The sequence below is a fragment of the Alosa pseudoharengus genome, unplaced genomic scaffold (assembly GCF_046254945.1).
Source record: "Alosa pseudoharengus isolate Yale_2024_CS ecotype anadromous, Long Island Sound unplaced genomic scaffold, YU_APseudo_1.1 YU_APseudo_1.1_scf_9, whole genome shotgun sequence".
Lineage (NCBI taxonomy): Eukaryota > Metazoa > Chordata > Actinopteri > Clupeiformes > Clupeidae > Alosa > Alosa pseudoharengus.
Window position 1 is genome coordinate 11,068,089 of NW_027468881.1, and position 24,318 is coordinate 11,092,406.

At 39.5% G+C, this 24,318-nt stretch overlaps 1 protein-coding gene across 2 annotated transcripts; it reads right to left on the bottom strand.

Moving 5' to 3' along the window:
* Nucleotides 1-2,815: 2,815 nt before the first annotated feature.
* On the bottom strand, nucleotides 2,816-23,450 carry cdh26.1 (cadherin 26, tandem duplicate 1). Of its 2 annotated transcripts, none has more exons than XM_076275872.1 (19): nucleotides 23,309-23,450; nucleotides 16,363-16,422; nucleotides 16,169-16,261; nucleotides 15,834-15,989; nucleotides 15,545-15,692; nucleotides 13,882-14,051; nucleotides 13,306-13,434; nucleotides 12,999-13,181; nucleotides 12,640-12,914; nucleotides 11,885-12,027; nucleotides 10,609-10,839; nucleotides 10,116-10,337; nucleotides 9,844-9,968; nucleotides 9,473-9,556; nucleotides 7,978-8,046; nucleotides 6,555-6,614; nucleotides 5,308-5,352; nucleotides 5,031-5,090; nucleotides 2,816-4,030 (listed from the first exon to the last, which is right to left on the bottom strand). In XM_076275872.1, exons 1-19 carry the CDS (start codon nucleotides 23,342-23,344, stop codon nucleotides 3,812-3,814), a joined length of 2,508 nt encoding a protein of 835 aa, XP_076131987.1. In that variant the 5' UTR covers nucleotides 23,345-23,450; the 3' UTR covers nucleotides 2,816-3,811. The 2 variants fall into 2 exon arrangements, with proteins under 2 accessions (XP_076131987.1, XP_076131986.1); XM_076275871.1 differs by having other exon boundaries at nucleotides 5,308-5,355.
* Nucleotides 23,451-24,318: the final 868 nt, after the last annotated feature.

Consider the following 24,318-nt stretch of genomic DNA (forward strand, 5'->3'; position numbering starts at 1 on the left):
CAGTAACAAACGGCAACATTTAACCGAGAATTTGGCAAATATATTCAACTGAGAATTTAGGTCTATAACATTTTTGGTTACACTTTACTTGACAGTATCGACATAAGAGTGACATGACACTGTTATGAAAACTTAAACTTAAAACTTAAAAATCTTAAAAATCAAACTTAAAAATCTTACAGATGCAACCTTTCCACATGTAAGGAATGATTCCCTTAAAATTCTGTCACATGATAACATTTGTTTGCATGGCTTACAAAAAGGAAATGATGTTGCCTATTCGAACTTACTCATCCTTACTCATCATCTGCAAATTCCTGCTCTGAACAAACTCAAAACTCTCAAAACGGTTGCTCTGCATTCTCATAACTGTTGCTAAAAGTTGCTAAGCAGTGCTTGTAGAATAGCCTACTCTTTCTGTACTTCTTGAGAAGTCTGATAAGACAGAGACAAATGACCTGATAAAAACAGTTTTATCAGGTAATTTGTCTCTGTCTTATCAGACTTCTCAAGAAGTACAGAAATCAGATAACTTGGTTGAATGAAAATAGATTTTGTTGGCGTGAAGACATACCTACAGTGTATAAGTAATATGATCTCTGAGTATTTTGTTTTCAAACCTGCAATCTCCATTTATCTTAACTAAACAATGCATTTTGCATTGTGAAATACATAGCCCTATTGTATGAAACACATGGCTTACATAAAAAAAATACGTAGGGCCCAAGCATTTTCATGTACATGATGGATATTAAAGCAACACAATGCGACAGTCTATCACTTTTTGACACTTGCTTTTATCAGGCAACTAGTTTTGGCATCATCTACAAATACATTTGGATGTAACAGTTATGGCATGCAGGCAAGCTTCTAACAGTGCTTATAAGACTCTGAGTGATGTTTGCAAGGTTTTGCATGCCTTTTAGGTAGCTACAGAAGTTCGCTATATCTAGACCAAAACTCCATAGTGCTCCATTAGGTTTCACCAGTCTGAATGACAATCGCTTGTGGGTCTTTCTGGCTTTCATAGTTTCCTGTGAATAGTTGTTTGTTGGTGCGCACATCCAAGGCAGGTGCTGGACAAAAAGTCTGAGAAGAGCATTACACACTGGTGAAAGTTATTAAAAAATCCTGATGGGAGCAAGTGTGCAGACATTCCACCCTTTTTCCATTTCATAGTTTTCTGACATTATTTTGCAATAGCTAAGACAATGTGCCACACCACAAATCATGTTTGTTTGCTCTACTGACAGAACAGGGACACACCTTGACTTGCGAGGGTTCACATGAGGAAACACTAAAAACAGAAAAAGAAAATGGAGGAAATTACCTCCAATTAAATGGAACTTGAGGGTACTGTTAATACAAGACAAGCTTGGCTCCAAACAAATTCGTTCCATCCACCTCACTTCATGGTGGTAGCAACCACTTGCTGAAATCCAGAGTGGTCTCCTCATTGAATGTCTTCTAGTAAATCCCGTTACAGAATGAGCGGATGAGCTGCAGATGTGGTTGTCCTGGTTACGGGATGGCATTAATCATCATCAGCAGCAGAAGTTCAACTCCCGGCAAACAAAGGGACATCTCTCATGTTCCTTTGATTAAAATATGGAGGCATTCAGCATTGCAGAGAGCTTGCCCCTTTCCTTCGCTCTCCCTTGCAGCAAGCCTACATCATACAACATGACAAGCAAACTATGAAATGTGAATAAATATTGATAACTATGATTGACGATTTGGCGTATAATTTGGAATGAATGTTTGTACACTTACAGCCATGTGCACAGACTTTGACATAGCTTTAAGTTAACTGATATAAAAGGGGCATGATGAATCAATGTGCTTTGTAACTTTTTTAGCAGAGTTTGTAGTTTTTAATTGAAAATTTAAATTTAATTCAACTGAATTTGATTAAACAACAATGAAAGAAGTTCCAAGTTTGAAGTTTGCTGCTTGTTGTCAGCTGCTTCCTTGTCTCTTTTCTCAAAATCTCCCTGCCCTCTTCTCGCTCTCTCTCTCTCTCTCTCTCTCTCTCTCTCTGATCTCTCTCCAGGTTCCAGCAGGCCTCTTTATCTATGTGGTTATTCATGCAGTCTTGCCTCTCCCATTAAAGGTACAAAATCAAAGATGGCAGTTCAGGGTAGCCTGAAATTGTATGTTTTTGTAAGTTGTTTCTAAGATATGGATTAAACAAATGATATACAGATCTCTCTATCTCTCTCTCCCTCTGTAGCTCATGGGTCGCTGAATTCCAGTTGCGATTCTGTTGTCAGTAACAACAATCACTCCCTGGCCCTTTCTCTCCACTGCTAAACCTGTTCTTCCACACTGCACCCATTGCTTTCATAGGAAGGGTGGAGATAGACTAATGTAGCTTAGTTCTTCTGGAATGCGGAGTTAACCATTTATTTTTTTAAATACATTATTGGGCTTTTGCCTTTGTGACGATGGGACAATTGGAGGATATATGGTGTAAAAAGCACACAGCCTTCCCAAATGCTCTGCACTACCAAATACCTTAAGCTGCGGTTCTGAAATAGATCAGTGGGATAATTCTTTGCTTTTTTTCATCTATGAAAACTAGATTCATATATGAGTACATGCCTGTGTTTGCCTCCAGCTCAGTGAACCACATACATTCCATGAGAGTTCACATTTTACTGTAGGGCAATTCCGCGCAAAACTGTCACATCCATAATGGCAACACAATGCCATGGTATTTAGTTGGTGTTACGGACGTGACAGTTTTGCGTGGAATTGCCCTGTAACATTCATGATGAAATGTAATAACAACATGACAGTTTCGAGCAATCACCCATTTGAAAATAATGTTTAATAAATCATCCACTACCTCTGCCCTACCACCCAGCTAGCACACTGTAAAGATATGAAAATGAGTTCCAAACATGCTGTACACTATTTTTGTTCTGTATGAATGAATAGGGACATAATGGCAAAGAGTGTCATCTGCAACTTTCATAAGTTCTTTAGCTTGTCTCAAAATGTAAAATGAAAAAACTTTTAAAGCTTCCAGTTTGCAGTTTTACATAATAGTGGAGGTTTGTTGCATTGTTCTATATTATATGCAGCTTGTGTCTTTCTTTAAGTCAATGTAGTGCATTTTCTATGTACATTTATCCAAGTAAGAAAACAAAGATGCAAGCTTCAGAAACTATACAAGAGTGTTGAAAAGTGTCCTTATTTACTATTCAATGTACATCATAGCTGTTAAATCTAGAAGATTGCTCTTTTTCTTCTTTTTTCTACTTTATGTTATGTTATGTTATGTTTTATGTAACAAAAACTTTTACACCTTTTAAGAATTAAATGAGCAAAGCAAATACCAGCAGTCAGAGAGCACAAGTTACCTTCCATGTAAGAAACAACATTGACAGGATTAACGAAAGGTGTGTTTGTTCAGACATGTCACTCTACAGAGAGGTGTGAGACGAGAGGTGTGTCTTGCAAAAACATTTGGGTGTAGCCGAAAAACTTTCGAAAACTATGCAGCGGGACAAGGGCAAGTTACCATAAAGTCACGGTGTGCAGTTGCAGTCCAGTGGAGCTATGTGACTATTATATTGTCCTATTGTGCCCCCCCCCCCCCCAGGGGGGTTGAACATTCCGGCAACAGCAAATCCCAAAGTCTCCACTTCATCGTTGCCTGAATCAGGCATCAAAATGCATAGTACAAAAAAAATTAACAAAAATTAGAGCAGGTGTCTGACTTTCCATTTCTGTACTCCCAGAATATTCCCTCCCCACGTCACCACCTTCAGGTGAAGAAGGAAAACTCCAATGTCCATCTTTCTCAGTGTTCCATGTTTTTCACCTGCATGTGCTTTTGGCATATCCCACCAAGGGTTTTAAAGCTAGGCCCCAGGTTTTGGAGGAAATCTGTGCCTTCCTCCCACTCGTCAAACGAAAGCTCATCCAGCGACTGGCACCTGCTCCCATCCCCCTCGTAGGCAAACACTTGCAGGGAGCATCCTGGGTGATCCACCTGCTCCTCGCCGATGTCGTAGAGTCTCTAAAAACATTAAAAAATAGAAGAGTATGCTGTCATTCACTCATACTTAGTCTATTATTTGATCCATGTTGTGAAAGCACAGTCATGTCACTATCATTGCCAGTGATGTCCACTTTTTAAAGGCTTTGTGAACAATAAGCTGCTTTGTAACTTTGATACTATTATATAAAATAGCATCAAGAATTGACATTAACAGGTATGTTGTATGTTGTTGTATGTGTGTGTGTGTGGGGGGGGGGGGGGCGTATGTTGCTTTAACTACTAACATCTAGTTATTTAAGCAAAATGACATCCAGAAAAATTGTATCTGCTGGTAGGCCTATGTGAATTTGTCACACAAAAAAAATACATACACTGTAGGCCTACCACTAAACATCTTGTTTCATTATATTATTCTGTATTCAATATATACATTAATGTTTCTAGATAACAAATGATTAAATGGAAGACTGTATTTATCCAGGGTGAACTGATCTACTTACTAGGTGAAAAATCAGTGTGTCAATTTTATCAGTAGATGGTGGTAGAGTGCCACTTCCCCATTGAAAGCATTTTTTTCCCCAGAACGAATAACTAAAGGTGCTATGTCACTTTGGAACTGTAGGGAGTGCTGTTTTGTTACTTTGGTGTCAGGTCTGGTACTAACTTACCATATAGTGATAATGTTTTTTTTAAAGTGTGTGCTTCAGGCATTTAATTATTACTCAGCTTTTAGTCTCTTTACAAGTGATGCATTTAAATATTTTCATGTCAGCACAACAGCCTAACATGAAGGAACTGGTTTCCCACCTAACCCCTGTTAACCACAGTAACTGGGTATCTTCCAGGTGTCAAAACAGCAGAAAAACAACCCTAAACCTTCTCAAAGTCATAGTTAAAGAAGGAATACTTCTTGAAAGCTTGAACAATTTGTATCATTAGGCTACAGCATTTATAAATGAATGTCATATTTGGCAAACAATAGATTAGGACCTATTTAAGGATGGTAATAATATCTTACTCTGTCAATGTGGTCTGCAATGTAGCGATCAGTGGTGCTAATGGATCTGTAAAATCCAGTCTGTAAATGAAAGACACATTAATTACAGTAATCCATATTAATACAATATCCCATATTAAGATTTGACCATTATAAAATATACAGTAAATTTTGTATTTGTGTACATATTTAGAAAACATTAGTTCATATGTCTGGCAGTGGACATTCCTATGTAGGCCTATAATGCCATTAGTAGCATAGAGGGCGTTGTTTAGGTGGTGGACAACATTTGGCTTACTCTCATTGTGCCGCTCCTGTTCATTGTGCTGGAGTTCCATGTTTGCTGCTGGGAAAAACACATAACACCTGCTGTAATTTAAACAAAAAACAACCTGACAGACAGATGTAAGTGTGTGTGTGGGTGTCACACCTCTTGATATATTTGCCCGGAGCATGTTCTCATTTCTGACAAAACCAGTTGCCCTGTCAGTATTCCTTTGAGATTTGGCTTTAAAGAAGCCGTGTTTGTTTCCCTTGCTTCCTTCCCCCATACTCTCACAACAGTACCCTCCCAAGAGATGCCTGTACCTGCCCTGGCACACCCAAGACCAATTACCTCTCGCCACCCACACATTTTTATGAAATTGATTCTTATCATATAGTTTGCATATTTCATTATTATCAGCTATGATCTGTGACTGTTGTGGGGAATGGAGTGAGAGACAGATTTTATCTCAATGACATAGAATATAGGAAATTATCAGACTGTCTGCCGTTCAGTTCCATTTCAGTTCCAGTCTGAACACATGCCCATTCCCAATGCCAAATCATAGGTGTGTGAGAGAGGGTGTGTTATCCATAACATATCATATGCATATCATAAGTGTGTGAGAAAGGGTGTGATATTGGCTAGTTAAACCAATAGCACTGGATAGACTCCTCATTAGATTAGGTTGGGCTGGATGTATCCATACTTTACAGGTGGAGACAAACAGCAAGCCTCTAGGGCAGGGTGGATTAGTCAGTACCATAGAGAAACTGCAACTATAATAGGCTAGTTACATTTTATAGAGCTTAGTTGAATTGTGAAAGTGACATATATTGGCCCAAGCAATCTACTGACTTTTTGAGGGTGAGCTCAAAGGGGTGGTGTAGTGATTCACATGAGTGGCTGGAAGTAAACAGGAAGTTATCCTTACAATCATTGTACTTCACAGTGAATCAGTACCCAAATGGTATCACGAGTTGTCTCTAGTGTTCAAAAGGCTACCAAGTTCTTACAGCTGTGCTTAACACCTCAACTTGTTCTGAGCACACCTAGCTGTCCTGATGAGAAGGGAGATGACAACTTAATACTGCTGTGACATGGGAAATGGCATGTGTACCCTCTGCGACATCACAGAGTCATCACAACAACTTGCACACAATGTTCATGACTTGCGATAGTTACACATCGTATGGTATGGGTGCAGCTGCAAAATTATTCCTCTAATACTCAATTACTTTCATGGGTGTTAAACCTAACTTTTCTTTTCTTGCACTTACCCGCTTTAAAGTAGTGTTGTTGGGTAGAGAGGCTTGCCCGAGCCCACTTGAAGAGTACTGCTGCTTGCCAGAGAGAAAGGGTAGAGGAGAGAAAGAGAGGAAGGAGAACAGAACAGAGAAAGGGAGCGAGAGAAAGAGAAAAGGATGGCAACAAAGGGATGAAGAGAAAAAGAACGGGAGGGGAACAGAAAATGTACGTTTGGGGAGTTTAAAGTGATCTAATGTGATCTTCAATATATCAATAATGTGACTAAAAATATATTTCATAAGACAAGGTCTGATATATAAATGAGCAAATTATTTAACAGCAGCCAATTAACAATAGCTAGCTTAAAGGTGCAGTCAGCAATTGCATGGGGCGAGGGGTTATTCCAAGTATGTGGTTTAGTGACAAACCTGGGTAAGTTAACTCAGAGTAAGTGGCAAACCCCCTACAACAAGAGCCCTATTGTTTTGTTAGGAGAATGAAGCCATACAGCACTTCTATTAAGAGGTTTACCGCTTACTCTGAGTTAACTTACCCAGGTTTGTCACTAAACCATGTACCCCCCAGGCAGGAAGTCATGTTTTTTATGTCTTTTGTCCAAAATGTACATTATATTTTAACCACGGAACAAACGAAACACACCAAAAAAAAGTAGCTCACCCCTCCATTCAGTATTCCCAGTGAAACATCGTTTTTGTTTGGGTGACAGGCTGCCCTTACTTTGTTTGTATAAGTTAGGCTAGGCTACATTGCTGTGTGTATGCCCAATCATAGGCTTTGACATGATACACCAAACACCAACAAAGTAGCCTATGTAAATATTTCACCAGGGTTTCCCAGCAGGTATCTCCCTTATTGGTGTTTTTTAAAATTTGACCCATGACACCTCGAGAGGGCTCAACTGGGCCCCAGACCCACAGCCCTCCATACTCATGATGGTACTGTATCTTGGAGACAGATACTCCTCAAGATACAGTAACAGTCAAAAAGATTATTTTCAGGACTGTTGTAAAACCATTCCAAGTGTTTTGAAGTGTCTATAACAAATATCAAATATTTGTGTATTTGTTTGTTTATACTTTCTGCTTCCTATATAATACCGTATCTGTTATTTTATACTTTGTAGAATGTAAAAATAGTCAGATTAAAGAAAAACCCATCAATGTTGGTGTGTTGGTGTATCTAAACGTTTGACTGTTACCAAAGTCCCTCCACTCAGCGGCCATATTGCCACGTATTTTGGGCCCTTATCAGGCATCTATTTCAGGCAGAACTGCGCAAGCGCAAGGCTTCACAACACCAACCTCGCTCCAACAGTGACCCATTCCTTCTATGGAGGATTTTTTGAGTGCTGTGTCTCCTAATTAGAAAGTCTCTACTCTTACTGTCTCAGTGTTAATTCAGGTTAATTCAAGTGCAACAGGGAAGTGGACTCACCATGCCTGTTGCCTGACCTCTCAATGTTCTGGTATCTTGGGTTTGAACCTGGAAGGTGTTGGAGGAAACCTGAGGAAGTTGTCCAAGAATAATAACAATGGTAAGCATCAGCATTTCACAAGAAAATCTATGAGTAGCCAAACAGATTTTTAACTTCCAGGTTCTACTGTTCCACATGTTGATAACACTTAACAATAAGGGTAAGCCTACACAATTTAGCATTAATTAAGTATTAGTTAAGCATTAACAAACACTTAATTCATAATTGTTAAGTATGTTTTCAACATTACTTAATGATTAACACATGTGCTTTTCCTCATTAATAGAGTCTTATTTAGTAGGTGTTATCAGTGTGTTTTCCTTTATTATAAATTATGAATTCCTAATGTGTACATCCTGAACTCATGATGAATTAATTCATAAGGTACAAACTGTAAACTAACTCATAATTCCTAATGTGTACATATTGAACTCATGATGAATTCATAAGGTACAAGCAGTAAACTAATTAATAATTCTTTATGTTTACATACTGAACACATGACGAATTCATAATGAGCTAGAGATTATGTCAATGTTACTTTAGGTGAATACCTCACTTATTTCATTGGCAATTCAATGTTATTCAGACTTCATCATATAGGCCTACTGTTTGCCAGCTGGTAGACAGTAATGTGTGCTACTCTTTCATATAAACAAGCCGGCATTCAAAGTTAGTTTTTGGTCTGTGGTATCGTTATTATTTAACTACAAACTGCTCCTCCGAACCTAGAGCCTGGTCCTAATCCTATCTACTATTTGTAATAAGTGCTACAAATGCAATTAAACAAATGCTTCTTACTAGTGAAGTTACACTATGTTAAGTTAGCATTCACTAGTGTCACGATAGCAAAATTATTGTTTCGATACTAGATTCTGCTCGGCCCTCCACACACACACACAAACACACACTTATCATATGTTTCTATGTCATATATTTTGGAATAAGTGTATATATTTTGTTAACAATGTTTAGTATTGTATAATCTGCATAATTGCTAGTAGCTAAAATATTTAGTCATTTGAATACTTCATATTGATTTTAAAACTATTACATACACTTAGGCATGTCTAATTGAGTGTGCATTGGTGGTGTTCTGTGGTTTCTGTGTCATTGGATAAAATAAATGTTCAAAAAACTAACGTGTCGAAGAAAATCTTCCTGGGATCATAGAAGAGATAAGTGTCTTGCAATGTTCATTTATGATGTTAGTGAGCACTATACAGTACGAATGCCAGACATGACCTGAGCTAGTGGGTTACCCACATGTTTAAACATGCAGACTGAGAGGACTGATGGAATGGGGGAAGACTGTAGATCTGTAGTACGCAGACTTTCTGTAGTGTACCTGCATTGTATCTCAGTGAAGTTTTATCATCTTGAACAATTCCATGAAACCAGGGGTAAGAAAACAAAACTTCACTGTACTGGCATGTGGCAACAGATGCTGCTTACCGGTACGGCTGCTTGTTTGAGCCCATCAACCGCTGTCACAGTCGTGACATAGGTAGTGGGGCTGCGGATCAGAGTCGGCTCCGCCTGGAGGCAAAGAGAGGAAAGGAGGGATTTAGAGTGATAAAAATGCCCACTGAAGTTATTTACGACCTTGTGACCTGTGTGAGAGACACGCAGGCCTGCATTTGGAGCTCTGTTAGCAGGGCTCTGCTGGTTCCCCAGCAGCCGGCACCAGAGTGAAACTGCCTGGAGCAGTTGTCACATGTCCTGCATAGGAAGAACACCACACACACACACACACACACATACACACACACACATACACACACACACACACACACAGACACACAGACACACACACACACACACACCTTGCAGATGGTGCCACCTCCCTCCTCGTTGTACTTGATGAGCGTTTGGTGGCCCTCATCCTGCGTGTTCAAAGGCTTGAAGCTGCTCCCCTGACAGTCGCAGATGAAGAATAGCAACAGCAGCACTGCCGAAAGACAAACGGAGCAAGTACTTAACAGACACACTGACTTAGAACACTTAGCTAAGGCTCAACCCCTAGTGGCCATAACGCTTAGTGAATTACCAATGTGATGTTAATAGGGTATAACTGGAACCTATCACAGCAACTCACACAACAGCAGCATCAGTCCAGCTAGCAGGGTCCCAATGGCTGGTCCGTCCAGCTGGGTGGTGGAGGGCAGAGGGCCACGGCACTCACTCCCACCAGCGCAGTCACACACAATCACAGTAAGCTTGTCCTCTCCCACTACACCCTGCTGATCCTCCATCAGCAGAGGAATGGTGTAGTTGCCAAAAGACAAGGATGTCAAGCTCAAAAGGCTGATGTTCATGCCTGCTCAAGAAGCCAACACAGGTAGACACATGTTAGATATTACAACTGGCCAATTGAATGGTTTGTGATGTACTACAGTAATAGTTGATTCTTAACAAGTAATAAGCATGTGACAATTACAACTTTTCAAGCCTTCAGTAAATACTCCTGTGGCCAGGGTGTGTCTATTGGGAGACCTTACATCTAATTGGGATTATTATTTTCTTTGACGGCAAAGACTGTGGAAAGTCAACAAGACTGAAGTGCAAAAACATGGATCCACTTTACTCACCCGTGGTGGGGAACAATTTCCAATATTTCTTCAACTCTTCCACATTGTCCCCCCCAAAATCGTAAGAAAAGGGTCCCGAATATGGAGGAATATCAAAGTCCCAGCCATTCACAGGTACACGGTCCATGTGATTACAGAGTATTGTGTTTTTGGTGACCAAGTGTGGCTTATTATCATTGATATCTCCCAAAACAATCCTCAGAGGACATGTGCCTGTAGCAGGAGGCTTCCCTGAGAATGATAAATAAATAAATAAACAAATTAAGGGAAATACAAACAAACCATGCTTCAGGTACTCTTGCTATTACGGACAATAGAAGCCATGAGATTAATATTTTTAAGACACTACAATTGTCCAAGAGGAAAGTAGATGTTATAATTGGTATATTGACCAACACATACAGTAAGACATCAGACATCAGACCTAACAAGATGAATACATACACAGTGAAATAACATAAAATGAGAGAAATGTCCAGGGGAGTGTAAGAATTCCTAATTTGCACACATTTGCACACTTTCGTTCAAATTTAACAGGTTAAAGAAAACGTGTTCTCCTCTGTTCAAAACATTTCAGTGGATCATTAGAGTGGACAACCATCAGTGGTCCCTAAACTACGGCCCGCCACCTCATTTTGGGTGGCCCTCCAAAACATGTCCGTGATATATAGCATCTGGCCCACACGGGAGTAGCCTACGACATCGTCAAACTATAACCTCCGTAATTTCCCCCATTCATTCTCTATGGCGAGTCTTAACAGTACACATGTAATACTCTTTTTGTCCACTGGTGGTTGTTTTGGAGCTGTTTCACGTTTGCCTACGAAAACGGAATGAAATGTAGGCCTACCTGCAAGCAATGTACAGTAAGAAGCCTATGCTTCTAGTGCATAAAGTATTCTAAAAGTTTATCAATTAATTGTTAATATCTAACCTCTATTCAAGTCATATTTCTGGGACTTTCTGGGATAATTATTTCTATTTTTTATTCACTCGATCAAATGATCATACAGAGTTCACAAAGTTCTCATCAGGTGAGTGAAAGTTAGAATGGTGGTCATCGGAAGAAAAAGTTTGGGGACCACTGATGTACACTAAATAGATCCGAGCACCAGCTATCGACCTTGTGCCCCCAGTGGCAGACCATATGGGGAGCAGGGGGGTCAATTATAGAGGCATGAAAGCACCTGTTTTCTCCCCACATCCAGGCAATTCTGACTTGGGATGAATTTATTCATCAGGCAGTGCAGAAGAATACAAAACTTTGTTCACATACCATCATCTATGGCCAAGACTTTCACTGTGTAGACACTGTCATGGACATATGGTGACTCTCGATCCATCTTTTTCACTGAAGTGACAACCCCAGTCTTCTTATCGATGGACAACCACTGTGCATGATCTTCTACCAGTTCATACCTATAAACATTAAAATAATATGGAAATATAAATTCGGAAAGTGACAGAAGAAATTGCAACCTGTTTAAAGGAGACAAATATGTGTGACAACAGTGGTGCTCAATGTAGTGATTCCATGTCTAATATATCCCTTATATAAAATAACTGCAGTTATGAGACAAAAACTGCAGTAGCCTACAGTGCAATGCAATAATATTTTAATGTTCAAAATATAGCATTTCTGCAGTCAAGTGCTGTACTATAAATCAATGTGGTTTTTCATACATCAGTATTCCAGAGTTATGTGTCTAAGTGTATGATTCATGCTTTATGAACCATTGCTAAATTTATTATGGTGCATTCATGTAAGGTTTTATAAATGTGCTATGCACTAACCCTTTAAATAAAGTGCTACCAATATTTCAGCAGTGGGGTGTAATATAGACAGACAGTCCTAACTATAGGTTCTTCTTTAATTTAACCAGTGGCTAGTAAACAACAGTGACAGAGTTGACACATTTAAAGGGTAAGTTATGCTAAGCATAACCCTCTTTGTCAGGTAGTGCTTACCCCACTTTTAAATCTACAAGCATCTGGTCCTTGTGCAAATGTCATGTGGCTTTGGTGACCTACCTGATTTTGTCATGGTCAGAATCCTCATCAGTCACCTTGGGCCTGAAAAGTGTCAGTCCTGGTGGCACCTCTTCTTTCACAAATGCACGTTCAGCTGTTCTCTCAAACTGCGGTGGGTCATTAACGTCCACCACCACCACATCTACAGTTACGCTCTGTGGAGGTGGCATATTCTGTGGATCCACCGGAACCCCATCTTTACATACGAAGAGAGGTACTTCATTTTCCACAGCCACCTCGAGTTTGACCAGTGCCGTCCTCTCAAAATCCTTCCCCTGCAGAGCGTGATGACGAAATAAGTCAGGAATGATATCTGGCTTCAAGCGGAACCAAAGATTAATGTGAATTATTTGTCCTACCTTAACCACACTTAGAATGCCTTCATTAGTTTTAGGGTCTGTTGTAACCATGTAGTTCCCGTCCTCGTTCCCCTTCAGGATCTTAAAAACAGGCCGCGAGGCTGGTGTGTTGGGTTCATCCTTATCTGCCACCTTCATTCTCAGGATTTCCTTTGTTTCCATCTCTTGCACTGAGGTAGAATACTGAAGCACATGTAAATCAATTATTAGGTCACTGCTACCATAAAAATGAAGCCTATTGAAAGTAGCTATAATGATTTTAAAGCTGCTTTCTTGTGGAGTTTTTGGATTATGGTAAACTACTCACAGTTGTTTCGGTGAAAACGGGTGGGTGAGTATTAGCATCTAAGATGTCCAGAGTGATAGTTGTCGTTGAAGACCGCGACGGTACTCCATGATCCCTCCCTTCAACAATCACTTTGTACTCTTTGATTTTCTAAAGAACAGGAATGGATTTCTTTAGGTGCAAAACACCTACATGAGCCCTTCATCATGACTGATGTAAGCATTTAGTAAAATTGATAACTGACATAATGACCATAATTGAAGAGCTCTGTGCACGCCACGGTGTGTAAAAATACTTAGGGCCTAGTGTATACCATACCAGTGTAATAACTGATGCTTCATACTACAGCATTCTGACCACGTGACAGAAATCAGTTTTTATTGTCATTTTAGATGTTTTCAAAATAAAATGCTATCATTTGTTAACAGTCATTTAAAATATGATTGGCGTCAAAATGAATTCTGGAGTATATGGCACAGCTAAATAATGACACAGAAGCATTTTGGGGAAAATACTTCTGATCATTAGGAAAATGTTTGTCTACAAAATATATTACATGGCTAAATAATTCTTTAAGTATTTATGTCTATGACTCACATCAAAATCAAAACATCCAGAGAAGGTCAGCTGTTGCATATTGGTGTTTTGAACTCCCTTTAAGGAGAACTTAGGAGAAGTTGGTTGGGACACTATAGTCATGGTCACACGGGAGTTTTCATTGCCTTCCTCATCACTGTCAAATGCCTGCAGGTTGACAGGCAGGCCACCTATAGTTTTAAGAATGGAAAAAATTAGTCAATGAAGTTTATTATCCATTACTGGAGTTTTGCAGACCGCACCTCGGTTTTAAATCTTATGAGTGGATGCCCTGTGCTTTCAGCTTGCGCTAGCGAATTGTCACTATTTTACTGACACTGGGGCAATACTGCAACCAGACACCAGTAGGAGGGAGACCGGGGCTGGTTGGAACACTTTTCACTCTCGGGTGTATTTCTCCGTCTTACCAATGCGTTAGAACTGTCAAAGTGTGATTAACTAAAAGATTGGGATCTCAGCTAAAAAATGTGTACATTCAATGTCAACAAATGATTCCTTGTTTTGAGTTATATATGGTTAAAGTGGTGTGCGGGCACGGTGTTGGTTGGCACATGTAGTCAGGGTTGGTTAGAACACCTATGTAATAGTCCTTTGCAGTACTTTGCAGTACTTTGCAGTACTTTTGCTTTTGTTTGAAGTACTCATCTATCTCACAGCTTTTAAGGCTTTGCTGATGTCTTTCCTGTATGTTTTTCTTCAGTAGGACCCACTATCAAGACCATGCTTCCAAATGTAAAACTATGTTCAGTAGTTACAATAACAATGGTAAAATAAAGATTGATGATGTTTTTATGTGTAAAATACAGTTTATAGATTTGTCACAAAATAGCATAGAGAATGTATAATGTGCCAACCAACCCCAAAATCAGTGTGCCAACCTGCCCCATCCACGTTTGGACACTCCTCAGCACTGAAATGGTGTTAGCCCACAGGCACCAGTCATCACAGGCTTACAGATTTTAGTTTCAGAGTCCTGTCTCTTCCAAGTGAAATTAATACTTTTTCTATATCCTTACCCATCACAATGCTAGAATGTATTTAGTGGGAAGAGCGATTTCTAAGTTTCGACCCTGCAATGTGCTCCAGTTAAGGGGACACTTATTTTAGTGTAAACATTTTGTGGATGCACCTTTTAGTTGCCTATATAAACAGTGTTCCAACCTGCTCCTGTTCCAACCAGCCCCGGTCTCCCCGTACTTGTCAGTGCTCAGCTTGTATGATGTTGTTGGCTTGTTTCACGACCACCAACCAAGTGTGTGCAGCACCCAGGTGGTGAGTTTCATTAATGCATGCTTGTCCACCATTGCCAATGTGGTGCTGTGGTATATGTGTTCATATTGGTAAACAAACTCTACTGATAGAGAACCTATGGTTATGAATAACAGTGGTTCTCTGAAGGAGAACTGAAGACGTTACAAGACATTAACCCAAAAGGTCCCTGAGACTGGTTGGAGATTGGTTCAGATCGGTGACATCATCTTAGAGTGACTTCCCATTGGTTAACGTCTTCTGTTCTTCTTCAGAGAACCGAGGTTGTATTCATAACCATACGATTTCCTCTATTTTGTGTTTGATGATTTAGCTTTGCTTCCTCTTTCTTAAAACAGCACATATTTAATTTCATGGCAATCTGTAATACTTTAGAAAAATCATTAAACCATACCTTCTGGAGTGTCTTCACGCACAGGGACTCTGACGTGAGGCGGCTCAAATCTTGGGTCATTGTCATTGATGTCCTGTATCGCAATGTCAAAGGCCAAGGTCCTGTCTACTTCTACATTAGTTTTTTCATCGATAACATCAAAACGTATCTGTTCATCATCAACAGGAAAACAAATCAGTGAGTGAAACTTAGAAGCCTAGTAATACATCAATATGTTCATATTTCACAAAATGAGGTCAAGAACTGGAAACAGATTATTATGTTTTAAGACAGATGGTCAAAGACTTACATGAAAGAACTTGTGCTGCTCCCTGTCGATGGGTTTATGTACACTGACAACTCCTGATTTTCTGTCAATGGTGAACACACCAACGGGCTCCTCATCCACACCCATTCCAGAGATACGGAAATAGTGATAGTCTTGAACCTTTTTATCATTGTGCAACTGGTATTGATGATATGACAAGAGAATATATTTATCACAAAGCAATCCCACAGAAAGAGATAATTTCAAATACATACATGCTCAATACATTTTGCACAAAATATGAGCCAACTGAAGAGTTTGCGTGTTAATTTGTTGTCAGATCTGGACACAAATGGATCTGAATACTCGCAGTGTACCTTTGTTGCCTCCCTTGGATATGGTCCAGGACTCTCCTCCTCTAATTCAATAGTCGACAGGACCCATCTTCTCTTAGATCGATACAGTAGTTCCTGAGAAGAGGAATGCAAAATTCTACTAATGACAGTTGGAGAACATCAATAATGTCAGGGATTTCAAGATTTCTGCTCCATAGATGAGATATAGTACATACCCTTTTTTCTCTGGTCATTATGCGGCTGTGATTTTGACCCAGTCCTGACTCCATGGCAAGCTAGTAATAATAATAGATTAGAAAGGACAAGTAAAATTAGAGGAGGGGAGTGGTCTGTAGAGTAGGGCTTTTGTAGTGTTCCAGTGATTTATATAGAAATATGTTTTGCCAGACTGACCATTGCATTTGACTTTCATATGGTTTACAGGCATCATAATAAATTTGACTTTCAACAATGTGTTCCTTCCTTGCAACAGAATGTAAAACACAATCTTTTACATAGTCATTGTGAGGTATGACACAGTCAAGATTGACAAGTCCATCAGGGTCAGCAGGTGCAGTGGAGCAGCCTACACTAGCCTACACTGCGCAGGACAGATTTTTCCAGTCCTGCTACCGGCCACTCTGTTCTGTCCTGTCGCATCTGTAATATGTCCCGCTTCCGCCCGCTTAAAGCCCGCACTAGATATAGACCTATATAGGAGGAATATTCAGTTCTGCTTTCTGTCTCACAAAATGAGCATTTGACACACAACTGAGAAAGACCAGATGTCTGATTTTAAGTTTCTTGGTTCGGAATGTAGGGTAGCCTACCTTTCTTAAGAAAGGCACTAACATCTGAAATAGCCTACGTACTGTAGGCCTAGCCTAGTGGTGCTGTTTTTGTCCGTCACGCTTTCGACTTTGAGTTTCGACAATAGAACCTCTGAAGTTCGCCTTCAAAAAAGCTACCATCTTTGCCCATCTTGCTATTTTACCTACTGGAAAATAACATGGGGATTATCGCACCTGTTAAACTCTCGCAGGGACAAAGAAATCAGAAATGCAGACGTTTTGCTCTACACACTTTTGTCCTCTGCCTTCTAGTGGATATTGTGACCTTCGGTACATTAAGACGGCAAACTTAGATCAGAGTTAACTTGCAAGGCAACTTGCCATAGGTAGTTAAGCTTCTCCTTATATGGTCAAAGATTGCAGCTTTGGTTCTTCAGAGGTCTTCAGACTTCAGAGGTCTATGCGCAAGAGGAAAGAATAGACTACTGCCGCCTTCATGCCACATCAGATAAATGGAAATTCCAACCTCCGATAAAGGAAAAATGACAGGTCGGATTTTTTGCTCGGAGACTCGTGCGGAAATCTTAACTCTTTTTCGCATGAGCAATTTTCCGTCAAGGATTCCCGGGACACTGAAAGACCGGGGTGTACGAATCTTGATGGGCATAGCCCCACAAGGATAGCATGGAACCATTGTTTTTTGATCTGTAGCCCCCCCGCTGGACTGGACCCCCGAAAGGAGGGTAGGGCGGACACAGTTTTCTGTGAATATCTCGAGAACCGTAGGGTTTAGGAGGACCACCTTTTTTTTGTATGTTGATATTAAGGGGCCATGTCAACCCATTCCATAACCACTCATTTCATGTATAGCGCCACCTAGTTAAAAATTAAAAAGTAAAAATGAGGTGTTGTAATCACAGGTATCTGTGACCTGACATGGTCAAAACTGCACAAAATTGGAAGTGTAGGATCATTATGACACCCTCTAAATGCACGCCAAGTTTCGTGAAATTCCGTTCATGGGGGGCCATACAATAAATTAATTTATGTTGCTTTACACCAACTGGCCTGTAGGTGGCCGGACACAGTTTTCTGTGAATATCTCAAGAACCGTATAGCCTAGGAGGACCACCTTTTTTTGTATGTTGGTCTTAAGGGGGCCATGTCAACCCATCCCATAACCACTCTTTTCATGTATAGTGCCACCTAGTTAAAAATGAAAAAGCAAAAACTTGTTGTAATCACAATATCTCTGGCTGACATGGTCAAAACTGCATTGAAAGTGTAGGATCATTATGACGCCCTCTGAATGCATGCCAAGTTTCGTGGACTTTCGTTCATGGGGTGCCATACAATAAATTAATTTATGTGTACATTTAGTGACTACACCAACAGAGTTTTCTTTGAATATCTTGAGAACCGTAGGGCCTAGGATGACCAATTTTTTGTGTATGTTTGCCTCCAGGAGCCATGTTAACCCATTCCATATGCACACATGTGCATAAAAAGATACACACGCACACACACAAAAAAACAGTCTGTATGGCGTTCACCAAACAAAATATGAAGGTGTCACATTCCAATGTGTTCCTTAGAGGACAGGAGCTTGATTTAGTTAGCGAATTCAAGTACCTAGGAGTCATATATGATTCCACCTTAACTTTCAAAAGTCATGTAAAAAAGGTGGCAAATAAAGTTAAATTCAATTTTCAATTAAGCAAGTTAGGCCATTTCTTGACACCAAGGCTGCCAAGTTGTTTTTATATACCATGATCTTTTTACATTTTGAGTATTGTTTTATAAACTGGTCATTTACCGGCATAACTACTCTTAAAATCATTGAATCTCTATTTAAGAAAGCCATAAAAACTTTTGATAAAAAAGGCATTGTCATTTCACCATTGCGATATCTTAGAGAGACACACATTTGTAAGCTTTGACAATTTTAAACACTTTAAGCATGCTTGTTTTGTATACAAAGTGCTGCACAATATTGTCCCTCCCTCCGCTGCATGGCTTTTTCCAAAGACTTGGAAGTGGAGGTAGTACACAGGCCTCTGTAAAAGGGGACTGTGTAATACCATTCAGACGCACCACTTTTGGCCAAAACGTATTGTCAATAGTAGGAGGTAAACTATGGAATAGCTTGCCCCTCCCAATAAGAGAATATCCTACATATAACACTTTTAAAACTCACTTAAAACAGTGGCTCCTAGAAAACCAGAGATGCACTCACCTTTAACTGCCACACATGTAATTTCATCACCCACACACTTTCACTATCAATTGAATGTATAGAGGTGGATGAATAATGTCCTTGTCTTCATGTATTTCTGTTTCGTTTGGTTTGTTTATTCTGTCAATGTACTGTATATGTCACCCTTATGTCCTTCTTGTCTTCATGTGTTTCTGTTTTGTTTTGTTTGTCTGTTGTGTTTTGCTTATTCTGTTAATGCATATGTCACCATTATGTGTTTAATTTTACAGTGTGCGAGTGCTGTATGACCTCTGGCTATCTATATGTTTTGTCCTATGTCACCTGCCTAGGGACTGCAGATGAAAAGTAGTTATTTTTACTAATTCTGGCATATTTACATGGTGTTTTTTACACAATGTTCATTAGGGACCGTTCGTTATTTATAAACGGGGTCACCGGAGGAAAATAGGGGAGGGTCATGTCTTTTTATTCTTTGTTGAGGGGAGGGTCACCTAACTTTTTTTTGTCTAGGAGGGAGGGTCACCCATCTTTTGTATTTATGAAAACAGCAAAAAATCAAAGTGGCTTGTTTGATTGTTGATTTCTGTCGCCATATAACGTTCTCTTTCGTTCCATAGCTCTGTCAACATTGAACAATGAAAATGAGGGAGATTTCCCGGGTTTCTCACGCAAAATACGGAAAATGTCAACATTCGTCCCCATTAACGTTGGAAGGGTTGGAGCAACAAAGTAGCCTATTTTATTCACGCCTAACAGCCTATATCCATTTGGTCAACTTTATCCAGCCCTAAAAAAGCTAAATTTAACTTTGGTTTACTTGTAGCTAGTTTACCGTGTAGCCTAACTTTAAACAGTGTGCATGCTTAACACAAAGCATACTTGTGCTTCATTCATCCACATATCCAGCTCCTATTTTGACAAGCATTTCTACCAATTGACCTTGTTCCTGCTTATCCCTAGCTTTGCTGTCTCCATCCTTTCTGTTTTTGTTGTTTGCAAAAAAATATATATTTATTGGTAACCAGCAACAAGTGCAATTTGTTAATCGCTGTCATTCTCTCTCCTGCCAACAAAAATGTGTTAGGCCTACGTTCCAAGTAGCAGTGCGTAATTCTGCTTCATAAAGTTGAACAAATACATTTGGTCATATAAATAGCCAGTTTATGGTCTACAGTGTAGTTGGTAAGTTATGGTAGGCCAACTTGGAGTGAATATACAGGGGGAATTCTTTGTCTAGCTGAGTAGCCTGGCAGGTGCGCACGTAGGCATAGCCTACGGCCGAACACCGCAAGCGCTAATGAATCTTGCTCTCACGACAACCACGTCGTTAACTTAAATAGGCCTAGGTTCGCATTCAAGCTGAGTTCGCTGAGTTCGCAAAGCAAGCAAAACGATGATTTGAATACATCTGTTTCACTGGAAGGGCAAGGGGTAACAACAGGACAACACAGAGACAGGCCAGAATGCACGACTAATGTTATGAGTAGGCCTATTACAGTAATATGGGATATTCTACGGGAAAATATTAAAACGCCAAGACAGCAGGGAAACGTTAAAATGATAAACCCAGAAAAAGTTGGCATGTTAGGTATTTTTCGGTCCCTGTGATTATTTGTGAAATTGTGCAAACGGCCTTTTCAAGTCATTTGAGAAGGAAGGAGTAGCAAGCTCCCAAATTGACGCTCGTCTGAGAAATTGAGTTTTGGATAATGATCAGCTTCGGCAGCTTTACAATGACTGAGGAAGCCTAGAGACGAGTCCATAGCAACAAGTTCATGTGTTGAATTTGTTATTACCCAGTGTGCTTTGTTGAATGGTCTCAATGCTTTATTGTTTTATTTCATGTGAATACTTACTAGAGGAGTAACTTTTCAAGTAGGCTAATGCAGTTGCAGGAAGTGTGCATTTAGTTTCCATGCTTATTGTGTTTCCACAACAATGTTAGGGAGTAAATCTACTGAAATGGCCACCATCTTGGTGAAGTGTGATGTGTAAGATCAGAAAGCAGAGGTTGATTTTAGGAGGTAGCATATGTTGATGTGTTATCATAGCGCGTAAGAGCGTGGGCGGAAGACATCGACTATTGGCTGGGGAGGGTCATGTCATTTTTGAAAATGCTGCTGGAGGGTCGTTGATAATTATATTGCAGGCAGGGGAGGGTCATGCAACTTTTGACCGAAGCACTCAAAATCCCTCCGGTGATCCCGTTTATAAATAATGAACGGTCCCTTAATATACATGGTCCCTATCAAATAAACCAATAAATAAATAATAAATAAAGACATACATTCACAGTAATCATACGTATAGCACATACACACACACAGTAGACATACGCATGCATGCACATGCACACACACAGGCACACACACAGGCACGCACACACACACACACACACACACACACACATACACACACACATACGCGCACACATGCACACAATTCAATAATTTCTCAGAATTATGAACAGGCAAGATGGGGGTGGGGTTGTATAAAATGTATTTTACATGTGAAATCTATTAACCCTTTAGGCGCCAGAGGTTTTTTTTTCGAAACGTTCGATTTTGACATCTTCATTTCAAAAGGCTATATCTTAAAAGTGATAAGAGATAGAGACTTTCTGTAAATTAGAGAAATATTAAGGATGACCCAAAGTTTATGTAGAGATTAAATGTTTATATCTAATTTGCATATTATGACGTCATATGGTGGCGGCCATCTTGGATAGATCAGGAGTGAGATGACGAGACAAGACAAGAGACAATGTTAGTATTTGTTTTCTTTTTGTTGTTTTTGTTGATGTTTTTTTGTTGTTTTTTTCTTAGCTGACAGACACACACATCACAAGGACATGAACACACAAAAAAGAACACATATATGTCCTAAATGGTCAGGGAAATAGATAATCAACAGTGTAAATCATTACTAATAAATGGCTGACAATTTGTTTAAAAAATGTTCCTGTGTCATTCCACTTTATTACACATAACTCTACCTATGGACTTTAATGTTTGGATTTTTTTATATGGGTGGATTATCTGAGTTAATACTAATGTCTGGTGAAAATTTCATGAAAATAGCCTCATTGGAAGTATACTTACTCAAAAAAATGTTGACGTGTTCAATACTTATTTTCCCCGCTGTATATATGGCTTTGCTATGCCCTCTTCTACATAATGTAATATTTTTGTAAACTATTTTATGCAATACACTGTATATTACATTGATCAATCTTGTAAGCCTAACTGGACAATAACTATATAAAGAAGGCAAATACATAGCCTTTTGAAAGTTTCAAATTTGAGGTGGCCTTAGCATCACTTTGGCTGCTACTCCACCCTCTCTTTTTTGAGTGTTTTTACTGTAATTGTCAGAATACAATGTCATCCAAATGTGAATGGAGTGTGAAATGTAACACACAAAAATACACATTTACTTGCACATCACACAAACAGCTGGGGACATTCTCTGGTAGGAGGGAAGAGGGTGTCCGTCCATTCGTTTGTTTATGTTTATGTTTACAGTATGTTTATGGAATTTATCATTAGAATTTTATCTTTTGGAGCCATTTGCACACCCCTAATTTTAACACAGTGCACTGAGAAAAACACTGTGTCTTAAGCAAATCTTTATTTGCCGAACTGGTTGAAATGTTTCTTTAGCATTAAGCTTGTGATTAATGAGCTCAGTAAATGTTCAACAAAAGATACAAAGAATATATTATACTTTAGGTACAGCTATTTCACAAGAGTAAGAGGAAAGAAAAGTGTAACACTGCTTGCTCCACGTTGTAACCAGTTTATTAATAGACGGACGTTTAGGTCAGTCAGACCTTCATCAGAGTCTGACTAACTGAACTGATGAAAGTCTGACTTACCGAAACGTCAGTCTATTAATAAACTGGTTACATTGTAGAGCAAGCAGTGTTCAGTTTCTCTTTTCTCTTATTATTATATGCAGTAAATGTAAAAACTACTAGTTGTCTCCTCTCTGCTGTGTATGGATATCACTGAACACTTATTTCCTCTCTGACATACACCCTTTGATGTATTTTCTCTTTTAACTTCCTGTGGAACAAACCAGCTTTAAAGACAAATGTAAACAAATATTCTTCAAAGTGGAAGACCAAAAATGCAAAGCATACTGAAAGTTGCCTAGTGGCGCTCTACTCACATTCAAGAAGAACAGGAAAAGGATGCCTCGCTTCATTGCAATCCGTTCCTCTTTGAAATCTCTGAGTGAGTGTCAAGACAATGGCAGTGTCACGGTGGGTTAAGACCTGACCTGTGAGTTGGTGTGGGTGTATGTGTTCACTTGGAGTTCTGGCAGTTGGTCGTCCCCGGAGGGGTGAAAAGAGGGAGTGGTTACATGGATCCCAGGTGTTCAGTGACAGGTATACACGGAAGGTGGCTCAGTATACAGTGACAGCCCTTTTTGAAGGGCTTTGGTCTTGTTTACAAGTTACATACAGTAACAGTCTCCAAGAACAGCTCCTACCTCTTTCTGAGTTTATTAACAACAATGTTATTGGCAAAGTTTGTTTATTTTATTTCTCAATGTTACATTCTACACTTTTCTAATTTAGTCTGCCTTTCTAGCAATGTTGCCTCAGGCAACTCAGACTCCTGTGCAAAATATGAACCTCATTAGCATTCTGGCCTGAGACAGAAAAACCTGTTGGACTGCACAACACCTTGTGAGCTCAGTGAAAGCCCCTGTGTGTGTGTGTGTGTGTGTATACACCACTGTATATGTGGTCTTCCTTTGTGAATGTGTCCTTTGAATCCTTTGTGTAAAAAATGTGATTAGTAAATTGAAATAAAGAATTCAAATATATGTGTGTGTGTGTGTGTGTGTGTGTGTGTGTGTGTGTGTGTGTGTGCAGTGTATAGGCAGTCTTCCTTTGTGAAATATTTGAATCTTTTGTGTAAAAAATGTGATTAGTGGATTGAAATAAATAATGAATGTGTGTGTGTGTGTGCATGTGCACTGTATAGGCAGTCTTTCTTTGTGAAATATTTAAATCCTTTGTGTAAAAAATGTGATTAGTGGATTCAGTGCGTACCATAGCAATAATTCCTGCAGGCGCCCCTGAGAGAGGCTATGGTTGATGAACAAGGGTCACATCCACCTGGCTTGGATTTTAGTTAGTGTTTTAGCAACAGGCTGAGTACTAACTAAAG